Genomic DNA, 21,448 nt, shown 5'->3' on the forward strand with positions numbered 1-21,448 from the left:
TTATGGAGATCAGTCTTCATTTCCTAAACCCCCCTTGTCAATGCTCTGGAGTCCAGTGAGTTAAATTAAAATAGTGAGAACAATTTCTTTTCCTTTTGCATGGACAAGCCCTCATTTTTTGTGAGGCAATTCCCTTGGTTTTCTTCTCATCCCCCATCTGATTTTTCTATTTGTATACTATTATGTCAACTTAAAGAGAAAGGAGAGCTTGTAACTACTAGACAAATATTGATAATTTTGTGTGTGTGTGTGTGAGAGAGAGAGTGAGAGAGAGGCTAAGATCTGAACTTTGAGCTCTTTGAGAAGGAAAGAAACTATTTTATCTTACATAGGTGATTAACACACATAGGGCTCAAAATACATACTCTGTTCTGATGAGCCTCCAACTTGATAAAGGAGCATTTTCTGAGATCTCCTCCCATATCGGCGAGTGTTTGGGGAGTAGTTTGGTTGTCGCGGTCATGTGCAGCAAGAGTGCGCACAAGCTGTTGAGCAGCCCATTGCCTATGCTGTGAGGACAGCCTGGAGGACAGGCAGCAGGCTGCCAGGGCATTAGCCAGCTCCAGAGGGCCTACAGCAGAAGGATCATAGGAAGGATGGGCATACAATTGGGCAGTTAAACCTGCTTAAACAAAACAATGAAATGATGCCCAGGTAAGAGTTGGTGGTGGTAAACAAAAAAAAAAAATGGGTTAACCCATATCTTTTAAGAATTAGCACTTTTGCAAGCAATCATTTCACTAAGATATGCATACAAGTATAAAGTATTTATCTCATGTCACATTCTACAGTAAATCTGATTCATTGTAATTATACATTTATATACATCAATCAATCGTCTTTGCTCTAAGGCCACACAGACTGAGAATGCAGCAGAAATGATTTTAAGGCCAGGGCAGAGGCAGGATGCCCTAAAAAAGTAAAAGTTTGGCTTCTGCTACTCAAAAGTGATCATAACAGCCAGTCAAGGGGCTGTGCTGATAGATCCAAAAGCCTATCTATCTTGGCCAAATGGTCCTGATGAAGAGAAGGGTAGACAATAGTGATTAAAGAATCCCTTCAAACTGTTATCATCTTACGACAAAGAGAAAAATAGCACTATCTTTATCTAGGTTTTATTAAGGAAACCTAACCAGAATTATTATCTATTGGTGACTCAAACCATTATCTAATAGAATAATCTAATCAAACCAAGACAAATTTGATACATTTTCTAATATTTGTTTCCATGCACAATGAAAAGATCTGAACTTAAGAAGTACACATGATGCTATGTAATTCATCACTTACAACAACTCTAAAACATGTTTTAAAAAGCATGAATCAAATTGGTTACAAGACTATATATTTAAATGGTAAATGGTATGCAACTTACCTTTTTTTTCAACTTCTGACTTATCATAGTTAGGTCTCAGTTTGGCCCCCTTGTCTGCTAGTAATGCCACAAGGGCCTGAGTTACAACAAAGTTTGGGGAGGTTACAAGCTTATTCTCTTCAGCAATTCCTCGGAGAAAGCTGGGTAGAAACTTTCGCTGAATTGGATCATCGACTGTGGTTAGATTTACACCTGTTGCAGCAGAAATCAAGTTCTGAAGAGGCAATTGGAACAAAGAGATTTAATTTTTACATATAATTTGGGAACAAAAAGATTTCACCTCAAAAGGCTCTTCAAGAATTGGTCAGAAATAAGCAACGCAACAAGAAAAGCACTGAAAACCAGCTCACCTGTGTACACAACTGCACCAGGAGTTTTGCAGCACTAGGAGTGTTTGATGCCAGACATCCCACCGCTGTGCTCAGATAAGCCAGGCAAGAGATGGGCTTACTAGCCTTGCTGTGCCCACCTCGAGAGCGTTCTGAGGGGCTGGCCATGGCAGAAGGGCTGGTGGAGAGGCCAGCTCTCCCTGCTGCAGCCAAGCACATTAATCGAACCAGGGTTCGGATATCTGTAAGCCCCAGAGATTCAAGACCAGCAGCCAGGCTACAACTGGAACCACTGCCAGGAAAGAAACACACTTCAGATGGATAAAGAAAACAGCTTTCTGAAGGGACCATTTGGAGCCCACATATCATATCAAAGTACCAACAACAATATCACTAGTCATATATATCCTAAGAGAAGTCAAAAAATATTATGTAAGCTGGAAACGGTTATTGAAACTTTTAACACCTTCCTATTTTATTTTAATTGAATATACGTGAAGCATAACTCAACTACCAAAGTATTATATACAGGAAAGTTCACAAATTATGAATTTTCAACAAACTGGACAATCCCATGTAATCATTTCCCAGATCAAGAAACAGAACATTACCAATACCTCAGAAGCCAGCTTAAGCCCTTCTCAGTCACTAGGCCCTCAAATGTTAACCAATATCACTGACTTTTAAAGTCATAAATCAGTTTTGCCTGTTTTGAACTTTATATAAATAAGATACTGAAGTCTGTATTTTTTTGTGTCTGGCTTCTTTTGTTCGACACTATGCTTATTTATAAGACTCATCCATGTTGTTGCTTTATAGCAGCAGATACCCATTTTCACGGACATAGTAATAAAATCGACCACAATTCATCTATCCATACTGATGACAATTGGGTGGTTTCCAGCACGGGGCTATTATGAACAGCACTGCCACGAATGTTCTTGCTTATGTCTTTGGGTGCACGTATATAAGCATTTCTGTTGAATGTATACTCAGAAGTAGCTTTCTAGGTCATAGAGTATGTTAATATACACCTTTGGTTGGTACTATTTTCAGTTTTTCAAAGTAGCTGGACCAACTTACTTTCTCACTAGCAGTATATGAGAGTTCTAGGGGCTCCAATCCTCCTGCTCACATTTTCCCCCCAGTCTTTTAAATTTTAGCCATTCTGGTGGGTGTGGATTAATATCTCATTGGGTTTTCATTTTCATTTCTCTGAAGACTATTGAGGTTAACCACCTCATTTTCCATGTTCACTGGCCATTTGGAGATCCTCTCATATTATTTTGCATTTTCCCCATTTTTCTTTTGGGCTGTCTCTTTTTCTTATGGATTAATAGGAATTCTTTACATATTCTGTTGGCTATATACAATGTTAATTCTTCTCCCATTCAGTGGCTTGTTTTTTTACTTTCTTAATGACTTTTGCTAAACAGAAGTTCTTTTTTAATGTAGTCCAATTTATCAATCTTTTTCTTTATGATAAATGCTTTTTGTGACTCTCTTAAGAAATCTCTGCCTATCCCAAGATCAAGAATCAATTCTTCCTACCTTACAGAAACATTACTGATTTATCTTTCACATTTAGGTCTAAGAGCTACTTGGAAATACTTGTTTTATTTAGTGTGAGGTTGGAGCCAAGACTCACTTTTTCCTATGTGAATAAACCATCTGACCTAGCCCAAGTTATTATGTTTTTTTAAAGATTTTTTTTTTTAATTTTATTTATTTGACAGAGAGAGACACAGTGAGAGAGGGAACACAATCAGGGGGAGTGGGAGAGGGAGAAGCAGGCTTCCTGCGGAGCAGGAGCCTGGTGCAGGGCTCGATCCCAGGGTCTGGGATCATGACCTGAGCCGAAGGCAGACGCTTAACGACTGAGCCACCCAGGTGCCCCTAACCTAGCCCAAGTTACTGAAAAGACATTAATTCCGCATTGTTCTGCGTTATAAACACAATCATAAATCAAACTATAAATCATGTGTTTATCTATATATGTGGGTTAGTTTCTAAACTCTCTCTCCTCTACTCTCCAAACTACCTATTCTTGAACCAATACCAGAGTCTCCTCTAAATTTTATTTTGAGTTTTTATTTCAGGGTCCTCCTGTCTTCACTGATTTACAGTTATATACCTTTGCTTAACCAGATCTTAAATGGATGTCTTTTATGTATTCTTGGCTTTCTTCCTTTTTAAATATAACATTCCACAATATGAACATGGCAGGAATCTCTATGATGGACTCTGCAGGTTGAAGTAGCTACACAGTTGGTCAATTTTGCAGAAAAATTCATTCAAACTTTTATTTTTATCTTGCACCAAATGGACCGATAGCCTTAGTATCCCATTTCAGATAATAAAAAATGTTTGCAGTTTACTCAACTATTATAGTGGTGCTATTTTCTACCAAAAAGAGCTATGTATTTACTGACTGAATGAATAAAAATGATAACTATGTCTAACTTCTTTCATTCGACAGGAGATATTCAAGGTTCTAAAAACTCTATCTCATTCTCCCAAAAAATATCAGGCTCCTGTCTAATATATACTAGAAACTAACAGCATCATTTGACACAAAATAATACTCACCTGACTGAGAGAAGAGACAGAGCTCTCATTACCATGGTTCTTGCCAGAAGAACCTGAGCAGCCGCAGTCACTCTCCTTAAAGCCACCACCCGGTCATGAGGGTTTGCTAAAGCAGCTGCCTGCTCACCTAGTGTTATTCTTCCAGAGGAACTCTTTTCTACAGAGCCATGGCAACCTGAAAAACATATCCGGACTAATGAAAAATTTTCCCATTCTATCTCGGCTCTGGGCTGCAAGGAAACACAGCAAACCAATGTGTTTTGTTCATCTGGACTTAGTTACACAGAAAATTCCTCGGGAGGAATAAATATTTCTAAGGCAATAATCTATTATATATGTTTCTTAAAATATTTTGGTTTCATTTATTTTGCTCATATATCATTTCTATTGATACTAACAAATAAAGGAAAGATACAGTTTTTTAAATATGCTTTGAGTACAAGAGAAAAGGCTGAGTCATCAAGACTAATTTTTTATTTTATATTCCCGATAGCAAAAGTTACCCATACCTTCTCGTGCAAATAAAAAAAAGACTGCCAAATTGTTTTTAGTCAGTTCCAAGATTCCCTTATCAAAATAAATACAAAAAATAATCATACTCATATTTTATAAATTTTCTTTTTATCACTTCAATATTTCATAAAAACAAAAAATAAAAAATACTACATTATACCTTCAAAATGTTAAAACAACTGGCTAACAACCCTTGATGGGGTGGAACAATGTGTTATTATTTACCACCTAACCTAAGAAACAAATTAATATAGACTCTATAAAATCCACGCCAATTAGCATTTCAGTTTACCTATTTGCATCAGAGTCTCTTCCATACTGTTGGTAGCAGTTACCATTGCTACCGATGCTCCCAAGGGATCACTGTCGGGGAACTGAACTGGTTCTGGTACAATGCGTCGGTCGTTTAAACCAAGTGGTCCAGCAAGTAATTCAAATTCTTCTTCACCCGTTAGCTTTTCATCTTCATCAACATCCAACATGTCCCAGTCTTCTGGAATTTAAACATGACACAACTCTACTGGCAATGGTTACTATGAGATATGTCTAAAATGCAGATGGAAGGAAAGCCCAGTGCCCACAAGATGAATTACGGCGCCGTCTCCTTGGTGACCCAACCAAAGTGCACTCCTGAGGCATAGTGAGAGTCTAAGGGAAAAGGAGCCAGAGCAGCCAAACCCACTTAAAACAACAGCAAACGTTACAGCTGGTAATGGAGGTTTCAACTAATACAAGCTATTGTTATGGGGTCAGCAAAGACTTCTTAACCCTGTCCATAATCATTAGAGATGATGATTTCAAGGAAATGAATGCTCCAGATAAATTCATGCTGTCTTCAATTTTTTATTTATTTTTCTCAATTAGAGAAAAAATTTGAAAAAAAATATGCCATACAGAAATTAACATTCTGTGGTCAAGCTAGTATTTGAATCCAGGTCCTTTTCCTTTGGTTTTAAGAACTAGGACTGTTGCTTTCAAACTACCTTGAGCTTTTTACAGAAAGTTTTAAGTTAACATGTACCTAAATACAAACACATACACATAAAGGTAAATTTTAGTAACAGATGTTAAGCAGAAGGTATATATAAAAACACATGTAAAATAAAGAAGCTCTCAAAACAACTACCTTCATACACACTGTCCTGCTTGCCAATTAGATCTGGAGCTTGTCCCTTGTACCTGCACCAAACATGAAGAACATTGTATTTTTATACAGAACAGTTAGTACCCAAAAATGCAAATTAAGGCATTAGAACATTTTTAAAGGTCATTAATAAAGCAACACAAAATAAAAGTGTTTCATGTTATGCACTAATAAAAACTACTGGTATGTAGGTTCACACAGGTTTACAAAAATCAGTGACTATTTTACCAAATTACTGGGGAGGTTTCTGGGTCACCTACAACAACTCTTAATCAAAACCTATTCCAGAACCCGTAAAGATTTTAATAGTTGTCAATAAGGGCAAAAATCCTATTCACTACAGATGAATTGCTATTCAAGGATAGAAAGAAGTAATGTTTTCATGGAAGCTCATTTAATCTAAACTCTATTTTTTTAATCAATAAAAAGATCTTAATTAAGAGGTCAAAAACAGGGTAAAAAACACCAATGAGAAAAACTGACCATAAGCTTCCTAAAGGTTAAGGCAAGGGTCCTGCCCAGAACCTGCCAACAAGTCAAAGGTTAACGAAATCAAACTCCAGTGAAGAATCTGTTCCTAGGCTACAGGCTCCCAGCTCTGGCAAAACATGAATTCCTCAACCTCCTCCATCCTTCCTGACCCCAATTCAGCAATCATGGGACTTAAGGAAAGGTTAAGTGTAACTCCTCACATGAAAAAAGCTGTAATTCCCATGTCTTGATGAGAGATACTTTACACTCTTCATTCAGAGGGTTTGGAGAGCTATACAATTTCAAGGTACCTTTCAGAAGTTGTTGTCTTGGATTTGGTCTTCAGGGCTAAGTACTTCTCCCTGCAGCTGCCACACAGCAGGTAGTATGGATTTCCACTCCCACATTCACCACCAAACCAGCCATCCACATAGGAGCCATTGCTGCGGTAGCCCTGGCGGTTTGCACTGCGCCCACAGCCAGGGTGATTTCTCTTCATGTGCTGATTGAAACTGACGACGCTGCATTCACACAGTTCACACACCACCACTTCTTCCCTGTCTTCAGATTCACAAACATGCTGCACAAAATTTCATATCAAATTATTAGTCAATTTAACATAAAATTAAGAAGAGGAAAATAGATATTTATATATTAATGACTTCGTTTACATATGCTGGAGTATTTGCAGGATGTTCATTAATGTTACGTAACAAATTTCTTTCAAATCAGAATTTAGATCTCACGATCTGAAGGTGTTCTTTGCCCTTTCTCAATCTGGTAAGTTATAATAAAGGTAACTCACTATCCTACTGAGAGGAGTTAATAAAAATGACAATTAGCCCTATCTCAAATGATTTTTTAAAAAATCCTAATAAAGCTACTTTTCATCTGGCCATAACATGCATATCTCTTATCTGAATTCTAAGAAGTCATTTGGATTCATTTATCTTATTAACGTAATAGAGTAGATGCTCTTTTCTGTAGGACTTAGACCTGTGAAGTTTTCAGTCTCCCTGCTACAAAAGCATAATGCTAAACAACGAAAACATACAAACCCATCATGTACCCTGGCCCTGGATGGAAGCAGTTACAAGACCTAGGTGGCACTGGTTGTTAGAATGAGGCATTACAGTGATTAAGTGGAACCTACGAAGGAGAAGAGCATGCATTCAGACAGCAAGGTGAGCACAGCAGCCATGTTCTACACCCAGCACAGCTGACTAGGACCTGATGCCTGTTTTGGAATCTATCTTTGATATTATAATCAAATATTACCATTATATGGCTCTATTCATCTAGTCTGGGGAGAGAAGCAATAAAATCGCACAGAGAAAGCAAGAGAGACTTTTTCTTACTAGTTTGTAGGTATCAAAGTAACATCAAGCGTTAGAGCCCCAAACTTTAGGATGAGATGTAAGACTTTTCAGAGTGTAACAACTCTAGGCAAGGCTGTTGTTAGTAAGTTGTATGAACAGGAGGGCAGGAAAATAAGTCAGAGCAGCCCCCGCTGCAATCACACACACCCAGGTAGGCCAATCCAGTACCTCTGGGATCCACATTCCCAGAATATCATTGTCACTGGTCAGGTCTTGTCCAAACATAGCTTCCATCGCTTCATCATCAAGATCAATTTCCAATTCCTCATCTAAATTAAAGTCATACAGCGCCCCTGGGTCTTGCTGCAAAGATATTCCTTCTCTCCGACTTTGATTCCTGTGGGCCTGCACAGAGCGGTATAACCCCGCTCAGAACAAAACAAGAAAGGCATTTTATTTGCATGAATAAGTAATTCTAAATATTTCGCCAGTTCTTAACTGCCATACATGCAGGAAAGAGCCTAGCTCAGCTGATTTACTGGGATTCCAGACCATAAACATAAAATTTTACCTATCACGTGTGTTTCCTCTCTGTAAAATGGGGAAGAGCACTCCTAACTACAGGGCTGTTAACAGTAAATAATCCATGTAAAATACTTCATAATGTAATACAGAAAAACACTCAATAAATATGGGCTGTTAGTATTCTTTTAGGGTTATTTTTTTTTAATCAGTCCCTTTCACTATATATTAACTACACATCCTATATTTTCTAGCTCAATCTCAACTTCTCTGTTACCATAAATCACTAAAAAATTATGTTTTAATAGTTCAAAGATCAAATGCTATTTTAACAAATCACATATCCTAGTTTTTAGTTTGGAAAATATGTTCCCCTATAAATGACACTTCACATGTCTAGAGCATAATACTGCAAGTATTTTACTAAAGTAGCAATGGAATTTATTTTTGCTTATCTAGGGCCTTACCTACTAGTTTAGCCCTAAGGCCCAGAGGACATCAGAACAGCCAGCGCCTATTCTGGCACAGTGCTCTTTTCAGCTCCTTCTCACTATTAATGTTAAACTTGAAACATGCATCTTCACTTCTTAAAGTATAAATTGCTTGACAGCAGAAAGCATATTTAGGAAAAATCTCAGGATCTACAAGTAACCAGTATAGACTTTTGTACCCAGAGAAAGCTTAAAAATAAATCTATGAAAGTATGCTGTGATTTCAATGCAAAATTATGTAAATAGATAGTAAAATGCAAATAGCTACTCTGTTAATGTGGAGGAACTGAGTACTTAGTATCATTAGTTTACATCTTCTTTAATGTTGCTTTCACACTGACTTTCAAATATAAATAAACTATATGACTTTTACCATCAGAAGGATGTGAAACATATCAATTACCTGCTCTTGCTAGCAATGTGCGAGCAGCTAAATCAAACTTGTGCCTTCTTGTTACTGCTGAGCGACCCCTAGCTGGTGGTCCACTTCCAGAAGCTGCATTCTCTGTATGGTCCAGATTATCAGGACTACAAGTGCAAATTAGAAAGCAACACAAATTTTTAAGAACCACCATAAATGGAAAGCATAGGCACAAGCTCGCTTTTGGTATTGCGTTTTCCTCCAAACAGTACCAAGAATAAAATATATTTACAATAAAACTGAAACATATCTTTGTCCTTGGAAAAGCTCCTAAATTAAAAATATGTCATATTGCCCTGAGCAGTAATTTTATCTATTTTTTTTTTTACTTTTATTTATTTTTTAAGTAGGCTCTATGCCCAACATAAAACTTGAACTCATGACCCTAACATCAAGAACTGCATGCTCCACTGACTGAGCCCGGCCAGGTGCCCCTATCTAATTATGAATTATGCCAACAAGGAAATGATGCTTAATGCATGTTCAAATCCAAACGAGATCAATGGTTTTAATTAAATTCTAAATGATTAAATACTTAAATTTGAAATGACTGAGAATCCCTGCCTATGAGAAACGTATTTCAAAATAAGTTATGAAAATATCCACTGAGCTTGTCAGAAAATATCTACATATTACAGAAGACACAAGCCTTGTTAACCAAATGACCTGATGGGCTACAAAGAAAAATGAAGACTTAAAGTACTAAAGCGGGGGGATTTGGGGAAAAACTGTGGAGTATTTTATTACATCTCATCTCAGGCTATGCATTATCACAGAATTCTTTTTACAATTAAAAAAAATGGTGTAGGGGCGCCTGGGTGGCTCAGTCGTTAAGCTCTGCCTTCAGCTCAGGTCATGATCTCAGGGTCCTGGAATCAAGCCTTGCGTGGGGCTCCCTGCTCTGCGGGAAGCCTGCTTCTCCCTCTCCCACTACCCCTGCTCGTGTTCCCTCTCTCACTGTGTCTCTCTCTGTCAAATAAATAAATAAAATCTTTAAAAAAAATTTTTTTAAATGGTGTATTGTACTAGATATTAAAAACTAAAGAAAAAATGAAGATATAAATCTATATTAAGAAAAGATTTAAAAGTCTACTTCTATACACATTAAGTCAATTTCCAATATTAAAATGAACATTCTAGGGGCGCCTGGGTGGCTCAGTCGCTAAGCATCTGCCTTCGGCTCAGGTCATGATCCCAGGGTCCTGGGATCGAGACCCGCATCGGGCTCCCTGCTCAGCGGGAATCCTGCTTCTCCCTCTCCTACTCCCCCTGCTTGTGTTCCCTCTCTCGCTATCTCTCTGTCAAATAAATAAATAAAACCTTTAAAAAAAAATGAACATTCTATATCACTTATAAGAGATAAAATTATTTTATCAGAATGTTTATTTTGTTTCAGAAAAAACTTGTTTTAATTTTCAGTTTCCTCTTTTCAGCTTAATTTTATATAAAAATTATTTCCTTTTCCATGAAAACATCTATTCAAGTCAAAACTTGTGATGTCCTTTTTACCCTTCACAGAAACATAAACTTGTAACTGAAATATCCACCTTATATCTCTAGTTATCAACTTTACACACCATTAGAAGCATCTATGAGGGGAAATAAATGGGGCACTTGGAACTATCATTTATACCACATAAAACAGAAATACAGAAATTGGAATCTCACCTTTCACTAAAGCCTTCTTCCATTTCAGCAGCATCAGCTGATGGGATGTCTCCTGGTGACTGCAAATAACAGGGGTCATTTGACTTCCCACCACTGCCTAGGACTGCTGCTCCGTGCCTTGAGTCTGCTGTGCTGCCTGACTGGGGCTCCTCCTCATCCTCATGCCCAGGGTGCTCTATCATCCACATGGCAAGGACAGTGATGTTTTGGGCATCAGCCTCTCCTCGAGCACCTGAAGAGGGAAAAAGAAAAGTATGATACTGATTTGGGGTGACATAATTAGTTATTCAGGGTATCAGTTTAACAGTGTCTGCTACAATGCCACTGTAACTAAATTGGCTTTATGGTCTCTTAAAAAATATATCACCCTCAATAATACCAGGCTTCTCATATCCACATATACGGATATGTAAAAATGTGTCCTACCTGTGGCTTCCATGGCTTTGGCAATCTGCCGGAGAGAGAACCCCATTTCCAGCAAGGGTACTGCAATTGCTGGAGGAGGAGGAGAAGTTGAAAGTCTACTGCTGGGGTCTGACAAGGCTGAGACAAAAGAAAGAGAATAAGAGCCTGTATCACTACATACCATGAATAAAAAGTGTCCCTACACCATAAGTCCCCAATTTATTAATACTGTACAACTTTAATGAAATTTTTTTCTATTAAGAATTCGTGGGGTGCCTGGGTGGCTCAGTCTGTTAAGCGTCCAATTCTTGATTTCTGTTCAGGTCATGATTAACCTGTGATTAAGTTATAGCTAATATGATTAACTTACAGCTTCTTAAGGTTTTTCATAAAGCTCACACAAAATAAAGCTGCTGAAAAAATTTTAAATGTTTTATTTTGAAATAGTTTCTTACTTACAAAAATGTTCAAACTTAATGGAAATTTGCAAGCATAGTACAAAAGAATTCTTTTACCCCTGACCCACTGGAGAGTAAGTAGCAGACATGATGCTCCAACTCCCCTGAATACTCTAACATATCAACTCCTACAAATAAGGACACTGTTCTGCAAAACACACCACTGAAGTAAGGAAATTAACAATGTCAACATCTAATCCAGATCCCATTCTAGTTTCACTAGAAGTCCTGATAACATTCTGGACAGTAAAGGATCCAATCCAGGATCATCCTTGCATTTAGTTTTCCTATCTCCTTCAATTACTTTGATACTTTGAAGATTACAGACCAGTTATATGATAGAAAGTCACTCAATTTGGGTTTGTCTGCTGTCTCTTCATGATTTGGCAGGAGTACCACAAAACTGATGCTGCCTTCTACTCACTGAATTCTATTAAATGGTACATGATTTCAACTTGTCCCATTACTGGTGATACTAACTTTGATCACTTGAGTTAAGCTGGTATCTGCCAGGTTTCCCCACTATAAAAGTACTCTTATTTTTTCCCCTTTGTAATAAATATTTGTTGGGAGGAACTATGAGAATATGTAAATATCCCATTCCTCGTCAAAGTTAGATTCACTAGCACCCATTAATGTTTACTGGCTGAATTATTATGATGATGATGGTTGACAAATGAGGATTTCCCAATTCTATCATTGCTTTCAGATTTATCAGTCTACTTTCTCCATCAGTATAGGGTTATAGATTCTCATTGTATTCATGGGTTATATTATATGTTACTGTAATTATGATTTTTATTTTGATGCCCCAAACATCCCAGATTTGGCTAGTGGAAGCCCCTTCAATTGGGTTTCTATATCCTTGAGGCATGTGCCCATCATTCTTTGAGTACTTTATCACTTTCTTGCACAAGCTATTCCAGGCTCATCTCATACTTAACCCTGAAATCAGCCATTTCTGCCAGAAGATCAGAGTTCCCTTTTAGTAAAGAATGGTATTTAGAAGACAGGATCTTGGCACTAGGTGTGCTTATTGCTACTAAAGTATCACTGCTCCTAGGCCCTCTCAGTGGACAGTGCTGATAGAAGCCCTCTGCACCCTGCATGGCCTTGATCCCTAGTGCCAAGCTATGTGGACATTTCCTCCATGACCTGGGACTCCAATACCCTATGCTAGGCCACTCCCACAGACAAGAAGTTTCCTTCACTCCAATCTGGCTGATACCCCCAATCTGGACCACTATGCCACCTACCTCTCAAATCTGCTGGCATGAAAGCCTACCTAGGTTGGCCCCACTTAATGTTTTTGAATTGAATTAGGAAGGAAAGAAGAAGGAAGGAGGGAGAATGACAACTTCCATTTTTGCTTAAAAAATGTCACTACTGCCAGGTAATAGGCCTGATACATCTGATGGACTTCTACTTCTAGCCATCATGGAGTAAGAGAGACTGGATTTACCTTCAACAACTAAAAGAAGAAATAGAATGTATCAAATGATGGTCTGTGGACACTGGACAAACAGGCTGTGTAGGACAGTGATCCCTGAGAGAAGGAAATCAAACTAGGCAAGGTGTACAACTGCCTCAGCCTACTTCCTGGAGAGAATTTCCAAGCAGCAGTTCAGGTAGGGCAAATTCAAGCTAAGCTCAGTGGTCTCTCTGAATTGAGCAGACAAGAGTAGAGAATTCAGGTTGCTAGTGTTCACAGGGTAGAATACCAGAAAAGAGAGAGCTGTACGGAAAGAAGAGAGCTGCACTGAGATTGAAAGCGAACTCCAAAAATGTGCAGAGGGTCTTTCTCTTTCCCTCAAGTCTTCAGCTGATGCTAATGCAGCAGCTATCCAGAGCTGGGGAAAGAATCACCAAGAAACAGCAGGCAGAACAATCCTTGGGGCTTACATAGGGTTGGGAAGAATTTGTGTTACCACAAGCCAGAGAGAAAAAATTCTTGATACACTAGGCACTGGATAGAATACAAAGAAAGGTATTGGTTCAGTGATGGGGAAAAATTCAGCCAAGCTAAAGGCTGTCCTAACAAAGATTAAAAGGAAGCCTTGAGAGAATCAAATTATTCCCAAATAATTTAACTACATCCTATGACAAGGCTAATTTAAATAAATACAAACTATTCAGCACCCAACAAGGTAAAATTCACAATGTCTAATATTTAATAAAAAATCACCAAACATGAAAAAAACCCAAGAAAATACAATTCAAAATGAGTTGAAAAATCAGTCAATAGAAACAGACCTAGAAATTAGATAAACAATAAGTAGAGAAGGATATTAAAACAGGTATAAAGTTGATGCTCTTTTCTGTGGACTCCATATTTGAAAATTCATCTACTCATTAAAGTTAATTTGTAACTCCAAAATCAATACTCACTGCTCTTTTCTGTGGACTCCATATTTGAAAATTCATCTACTCATTAGAGTTAATTTGTAACTCCAAAATCAATACTCATGGCACTTTTTACAGTCATTTACATGCACACAGTGACAAAAACATTTCAGTCTCCTGACACATTTGTTCCCAGCTGAGACAGAACAGGTGATGCTCTACATTCTTGTTTTAGCTCTGAGACTATAAACAAGTCTCCTCTTCATGGTCTATTTAGTGTCATGTGTTTTGCATTTTTGTGCCTTTTCTTGGTGATTTCACTGTTTAAAATGGCCTCCAAGCATAGTGATGAAATACTGTCTAATGTTTCTCAGTCCAAGAAGGCTGTAATATGCCTTATGAAAAAAATATATGTCAGATAAATTTCATTCAGGCACGAGTTATGGTGGTTTTGGGTCATGAGTTCGATGTAATGAATCAACAATATATATTAAATAGAATGTCTTTAAATATAAACACACATAAAATAAGGCTATATATTGATCAGCTGACAAAATGTGATCAGAAGCTCACAGAAACCTAGCCCTGTATTTCCCTGAGGAGCAATAGTTCAGTTTTCACTAATTCAGTGTTCACAAACTTTACAGAACATAACTATTCTAACAATGAAAACTGTTATTCCATGTACTTGATAAGGCAGAGAAAAGATTAAGCATGTTAAAAACATAAAAAATTGGGCGCCTGGGTGGCTCAGTTGGTTGGGCAACTGCCTTCGGCTCAGGTCATGATCCTGGAGTCCCGGGATCGAGTCCCGCATCGGGCTCCCTGCTCGGCGGGGAGTCTGCTTCTCCCTCTCCCGCTCCCCCCTCTTGTGCTCTTTCTCTCTCTCACTCTCTCTCTCAAATAAATAAATAAAATCTTTAAAAAAAAAAAAAACATAAAAAATTAAAAAAAAATCTACACTCAACTTCTAGTTATGAAAATGACAATGTCTGAATGGAAAAATACACTGGATGGGATTATGAACAATTAAACACTACAAAGAAAAGATTAATGACCAGATGACACAACAACAAAAACTATCAAAAATGGAAACATAGAAAAAAGACATTAAAAAAAATCAAAGCATTAGTGATCTGTGGGACAACTTCAAGTGGTGTTATATACCCATAACCACAGATACTGAAATGGAGGAATGTAACAGAAAAAAAAAATCTGAAAAAATAATGGATTAAAAATTTCCAAATTTAATGACAACTCTAAATCTACAAATCCAAGAAGCTCAACAAACCCCAAGCACAAGAAAATTGAAGAAAGCTATGTCAGGGCAGGTCAAATCAAACTGCTTAAGCCTAGTGATAAAACAGAAAAATCTTAAAAGCACCCATAGAAAAAGGCATATTACACCAAGATTAGAATGATAGAAAATTTATCATTGGAAACAATGCAAGCCAGAAGATGGTAGAGGATCTAAAAGTACTGAAAGAAAAAAAACTATCAATCTAGAATTCTATATCCAATGAAAATATTTTTCAAAAATGACAGTGAAATAAACTCTTTCAGATATATAAGAGCCAAAAGAATTCATCACTAGCAGACCATTACAAGAAATGTTAAAGGGATAGCAGAAGGAAATGATACCACCTGGAAATCTGGATCCACATAAAGGAATAAAGTATCTCAGAAATGGGAATTATGTGGGTAAATATAAAATACACTTTAGTTTTCAAATCTCTTTTGTTCACAGCAAAAATAGTAACAATGTAAGGATGCCTAGGTGTCTCAGTTGGTTAAGTGTCCAACTCTAGATTTCAGCTCAGGTCATGATTTCAGGGTCATGAGATCGACCCCTACATCAGACTCCGTGCTCAGTGAGGAATCTGCTTGAAAGTCTCTCTCTCCTGCTCCATCTTCCTCTCCCCACCAAAATAAATAAACAGATCTTTAAAAAAATGATAACAATGTATTATGGGGCTTTATAACATATTATATATAAATGTATAATAAAAGTTCAAAGACTGAGAAAGAGGAAATAAAAGCATACCACTGTTAGATTTTTTTAAATATACATGATAACACTACTTGAAGACAGCCTGTGATAATTAAAGATACATAATATACACCTGAAAGTAATCTTTAAAAATACAATATAAAGTATAGCTAATAAGCCAACAAAGGAGATAAAATGAAATATTAATTTAATCCAAAGAAGGTAGAAATAGAGGAAGAAAAGAACAAAGAACAGATGACAGGAACAGAAAGATGACAAATTTAAACACAACCATACAGTTATCACATTCAATGTAAATGGTCTAAACACACCAATTAAAAGGCAGAGAATATCAGGTTGGATTAAAAAAGCAAGGAACCCCCCCCCCCCCGCCAAAAGCAAGACCCAACAATAGGCTGCCTTTAAGAAACCCATTTTAAATATAAAGACACAAAAAAGTTAAAGGTAAAATGATGGGAGAAGACATACGATACTAAAAGTAATTTAAAAAAAAGTAAGTGGCTATATTTATACCAGATAAAGCAGATTTAAGGGCAAAGAATATTACCAGGGGTAAAGACAGTCATTTCATAATGATAAAGAGGTCAATTCATTAAGAAGACTTAAGAACCTTAAATATTTATGGACCTAAAGAGAATTTTAAAATACATGAAACAAAAACTAATAAATGAAAGAGGAAATAAACAAATCCACAATTACAGTCAGAGATTTAAACACTATCAATAAATGATAGAATAAGTAGACCAAAAATCAGTAAAGATAAAGAAGACTTGAACATAATAATCAACCACCCTGACCTAACCAACAATTTACACGACACTCTACTCAACAACAGCATAATACACATTTTTTCCAAGTACACATGGAATATTTATCAAAACAGACCATATTCTGGGCCATAAAATAAGTCTCAACAAATTTTTTTTTTTTTTAAAGATTTTATTTATTTATTGAGAGAGAGAGAATGAGAGACAGAGAGCATGAGAGGGAGGAGAATCAGAGGGAGAAGCAGACTCCCTGCTGAGCAGGGAGCCTGATGCGGGACTCGATCCCAGGACTCCAGGATCATGACCTGAGCCAAAGGCAGTCGCTTAACCAACTGAGCCACCCAGGCACCCCAAGTCTCAACAAATTTAACAGAATTCAAATTATACAAGATATGTTTTCTGATAACAATGAAATTAAATTAGAAATCAGTAAGAGAGAGACATCTGGAAAATTCCTAAATATCTGGAAACAAAATAACATACTTCCAAATGATCCAAACTGTCAAAGGAGATATCCATGGTAAATTAGAAAGTACTTTAAACTGAATGAAAATGAAAACACAGCATCTCAAAATGTGTGGGTTGAAGCAAAAGCAATGCTTAAGGGAAATTCATAGCACTAAAAGTGTCTATATTAGAAAATAAGAAGGGTCTGATACGACTGATGTAGAGTACACTATTTCTCTCCCAGGTAGCCATAATTCAATCTACAGCTTCAAAATAAAAAAGACGGTTCAGTTTGATAGGACAGATCCCCCCCCCCTTTATTAAAATCACTGTTTTACCTTCAATGAGACAAAACACAATGCCCAAGTTATCAAGTCCCACCTATCAGGAATGCTAAGAGGTTTGGGTGTCACAGTGCATGACAGTAAACACACCTGTGCGGTTAGCCGGCCTTGCTGACTGGGAATCAGGAGAAGTTAAGCTTTGCCTCCTTCCTACTTCATCAGAAGGAGAGGTTGGTAACGATGATATTGGAGGAGTCTGTGCACGACGTGTGGGAAGTACAGTGGTAGTTGGGTAACTAGAGAACATTTGCCTTTAAGAAAACAACAATAGTTAGCATAAAAATCCAATTAGAAAATAATATATATATCACAGTCCTCTTATAGAAGAATATTCAACCTGGAAAACTACATGAAGTTAGCTATAGTTTAATGGGGAGGGGAGAAAGACTCCCAACAATTTTAATAATTACTATCTAATAGGACACTTTTTACCATAAAAGTAGTAATACCATATTATTTGTTCAGCAAAATGCCAGCAACATAGCAGGTGGGGGGAATACAGCAATTAACAAAATAGATTTTAAAAAATCCCTGCCTTCACGGAGCTTTCCTTCTACTATAATACCAAGATGACAGTGGTATTTTGGTAGGGATACAGTAGTTAGAGAATAAAGACTTTTAAAGATAGCTAACTTACAGTTACTTCAAATATAAATTTACTAGCTAGCCATGAAATTATTCACATGAATAAAGTAAGAGTCAATAGGTAAGTTATGGAAAGAAAAGGTAACTGCCCAGCCCCCAGCACAACTGAAAACAGCGTATGAATGGTATGCCAGCTGTCTAGAGGGGAAAGGCAGAAGAAAGGCAGCCCCTCTCAGGCTGAGAAGGTAGACATTGGCTAAAGAATAAGGTTCAGAAAGATCCTCATCAACTGTCTACTCTTAAGATTTATCCAACAAAACTAATAACTTTTTGAGCATCAATAAAGCATTGTCTATCCAGTCGAATAACTGATACAATGATATTCACAGAGGGGGCAGTTGTTCCCGGATTCTTCTAGTGTTAAATGATGTTTAGCCAGGCAAACACAACTGCAGCTCTAACAGCAGGCAAACAAAGACTGAGGACAAAGGAGGAGTCACAAGGTCTGTGAATGCCTGTGAAAGCAAGGGAATGTTATTTTACCAGGGAATCCCATGCCTGCACAGCACAGCTTGGAAGGCAACAAGGATTAAAAACTGTATTAGAATATCCTATTATTCCTCTCTTCCTTCTTTCTTGAACAGAAGTATCTCCTGGAACTGTTACTCAAGTGAGAGAGCTAAGATGTGTGTGGACTGGGCATTGGTAACTGCCAGGATGAGTGTTCCGGCCCAAGAGCAAAGCAGTAACTCTCAGTGTGTGAGCTGAAGACCACGGCATCAGAATCACTGGGGACCCTCAATTCAAATGCAAACTGTGTGCCCCACCAGCCCTACTGAATGAGACTACAGGGGGATAGAGCCAGAGCTTTAAAAAGCCTCCCAGGTGGTTCTTGTGGACACCAAAAATTAAGAAGCATTACGATAACAGCCCCTCTCTCTTCTACTCTCTAAGATGTCAGTCTATACCCTAGGAATAATAATAACCTGTCAATTAAGGGAAGGGGGTAAAGAAAGAAGAAAAAAGGAGACTAACCATTCTACTGCCCTTTATTTCACTTAAGCTCTAGTTAAGGGAGCTCACAAAATAGTCCCTTCCTAACGATTTTCTCTCAAAATTTTTCATTTTGTGAATATACCTGGCAAACTGAAGCAAAAAGAAACTTAAACATTATTTGGAATTTACAAACCTACTAAAATAGGGTTGGCTGAAGAAGTATCATAAGACATGCTCTTTCATTTGAGTAGACTTGTTTGATCTTACAAGAATAAAAGTATAATTAAGAAATAATGCTTAAAAGGGAAATAACCTGAGAAAATTATTCCATGGAAGTGCGTTCTATCTTGAAGCTCTAATATTCAATACAAGCATTTACTTTTTGAGGAAAAAAATATTCAAAAACCTAGCCCAAAAAAAAGATTATTATAAGGAGATAGACGGCTAGAGTATCTGCCAGTGGCACGGGAGATAGATCAGCCACTTCTAAACTGGCTGTGAGACTTTGGGCAAGTTATTAAACTTCTGAAGAACATTCCCAACTTCAGCAAATTGGCTTTGACTCTATGATCTCTTAGGTTCCTTCTAGCTCTAGAATGCTTTTAGTTAGGCACATTGTTTATAAGAGAATGATCGTGAGATCAAAATCACAGGCATCAATATGGCAGATGTTAAAGTCAACTTCCCTACCTGAGAAGACTAAGTGGCATCACTCCTGGGGATTCAGATGCAGGTACTGTTTCTGTGTCAGTGACTGGAGTGGTGGCAGTCGTGGTGTCCTCCAGTGAGCTGCTCATAAAGGAAGTTGTGCTCGAGGCTGATGGGCTAGTGGTAACCGGCGTCTGTGCCTGCTGGGCTTGGTCACTTTCTTCAGCTTGTTGATCAATTTCTGTAAACCATGGTAAATATTAAAAAAGTATTAAGGATTTGTTTCTTCACAAGTGACAAGGGAATGGAAAACTTTTAACATTTAATTTGAGAAGTTTCTAAATCTATTTCATAAGTACCAATTTCTATGAAATATTTTTTAATGTTCTTGCATGTATACATCCTTGTATTCACTACTGTGCCCACTGTTATAAACTCTACAGATAATAAGGTAACAAGCTTTTGCAATTACTCATTTTTTAGAGAAGTTTCTCTTAAAAACAAAAAATAGTCTCACTTTTGCTTGTAAGATTTGACTAGAACTTCTCCAATGATATCTAATCACTAAAACTGTGTTTCCTTAGCACTTTGATTTTGATGCCTATCTTTAGTCTTCAAACATGCAAAGATGAAGACATGTAAATACATGTAATACATGTAAATACAATACAAATCTAAACAGAAACCCCATGCTCTAAACAGAGCAATGCCTCACAAAATAAACTACTCCCAAGAGTTTAAAAAAATTAATTAAAACATCTAAGAGCTTACAAATAAACATAATATCAAGATAGCAGTGAGGTGCCTGGGTGGCTTAGTCAGTTAAGTGTCCACTTGATTTTGGCTCAGGGTCATGATCTTGGGGTTGTGAGATCAAGCCCTGCCTCTCGCTCTGTGCTCAGCAGGGAGTCTGCTTCCCCTCTCCCTCTGCCTTCCGCGCCCCCCTCCACTTGTTCTCTCTCTCTCTAAAATAAAACCTTAAGAAAAAAAAAAAAAGATAGCAGTTGCCACAAATATAGCTAATTCTATTAGGGTTGCCAAATGGCCACATACCTTCATAATCATGATCTTAATACTCCTGTTCATATACAACATGAACTTCTCTCTGCCTATTTACTGTCTAATCTATGACAGGAAGAAAGGGAGTAAGGGAAAAAGGAAGGAAGGAGGAAGAAGAAGGGAAGAAAGAAAAAAAGAACTGAAGCTCCATGAAGGCAAGGGACTTTGTTTTGTTTGGTGCTGGCTCCCCAGAACCAAGAAGAGTACCTGGCACATATCAAATACTCAATAAACATTTACTGAATATATCTCATTTTTATCTCAGAATTCATATTATCCCCAAAGGTGAAGATAAAAAATAAAATAATACAGAATCTACAATGCAGAATCTATAAAAGTAGTACTTTAAAATGTTTCTGAGAATGTCCAATGGAAAAAAGACAGTCTCTTCAACAAATGGTGTTGGGAAAATTGGACAGCCACATGCAGAAGAATGAAACTGGACTGTTTCCTTACACCACACACAAAAATAGATTCAAAATGGATGAAAGACCTAAATGTGAGACAGGAATCCATCAAAATCCTAGAAGAGAACACAGGCAG

The 21,448-nt window shown here is 37.4% G+C and overlaps 1 protein-coding gene across 1 annotated transcript in view; it reads right to left on the minus strand.

Annotated features, from left to right (window-relative positions):
* HERC1 (HECT and RLD domain containing E3 ubiquitin protein ligase family member 1) overlaps positions 1-21,448 on the minus strand; it is a 188,953-nt gene that overhangs the window by 36,665 nt on the left and 130,840 nt on the right. The window contains exons 37-49 of the mRNA XM_081831870.1: positions 19,889-20,099; positions 17,708-17,868; positions 11,269-11,385; positions 10,843-11,074; positions 9,157-9,281; positions 7,948-8,168; positions 6,729-7,001; positions 5,933-5,981; positions 5,099-5,299; positions 4,294-4,468; positions 1,726-1,996; positions 1,376-1,589; positions 366-571 (exon numbers count right to left, since the gene is read on the minus strand). Of these exons, the coding sequence (XP_081687996.1) occupies positions 366-571; positions 1,376-1,589; positions 1,726-1,996; positions 4,294-4,468; positions 5,099-5,299; positions 5,933-5,981; positions 6,729-7,001; positions 7,948-8,168; positions 9,157-9,281; positions 10,843-11,074; positions 11,269-11,385; positions 17,708-17,868; positions 19,889-20,099 (2,456 nt within the window). The remainder of the gene's footprint in view (positions 1-365; positions 572-1,375; positions 1,590-1,725; positions 1,997-4,293; positions 4,469-5,098; positions 5,300-5,932; positions 5,982-6,728; positions 7,002-7,947; positions 8,169-9,156; positions 9,282-10,842; positions 11,075-11,268; positions 11,386-17,707; positions 17,869-19,888; positions 20,100-21,448) is intronic.

The sequence above is a fragment of the Leptonychotes weddellii genome, chromosome 9 (assembly GCF_054177405.1).
Source record: "Leptonychotes weddellii isolate Sample4059 chromosome 9, ASM5417740v2, whole genome shotgun sequence".
NCBI lineage: Eukaryota > Metazoa > Chordata > Mammalia > Carnivora > Phocidae > Leptonychotes > Leptonychotes weddellii.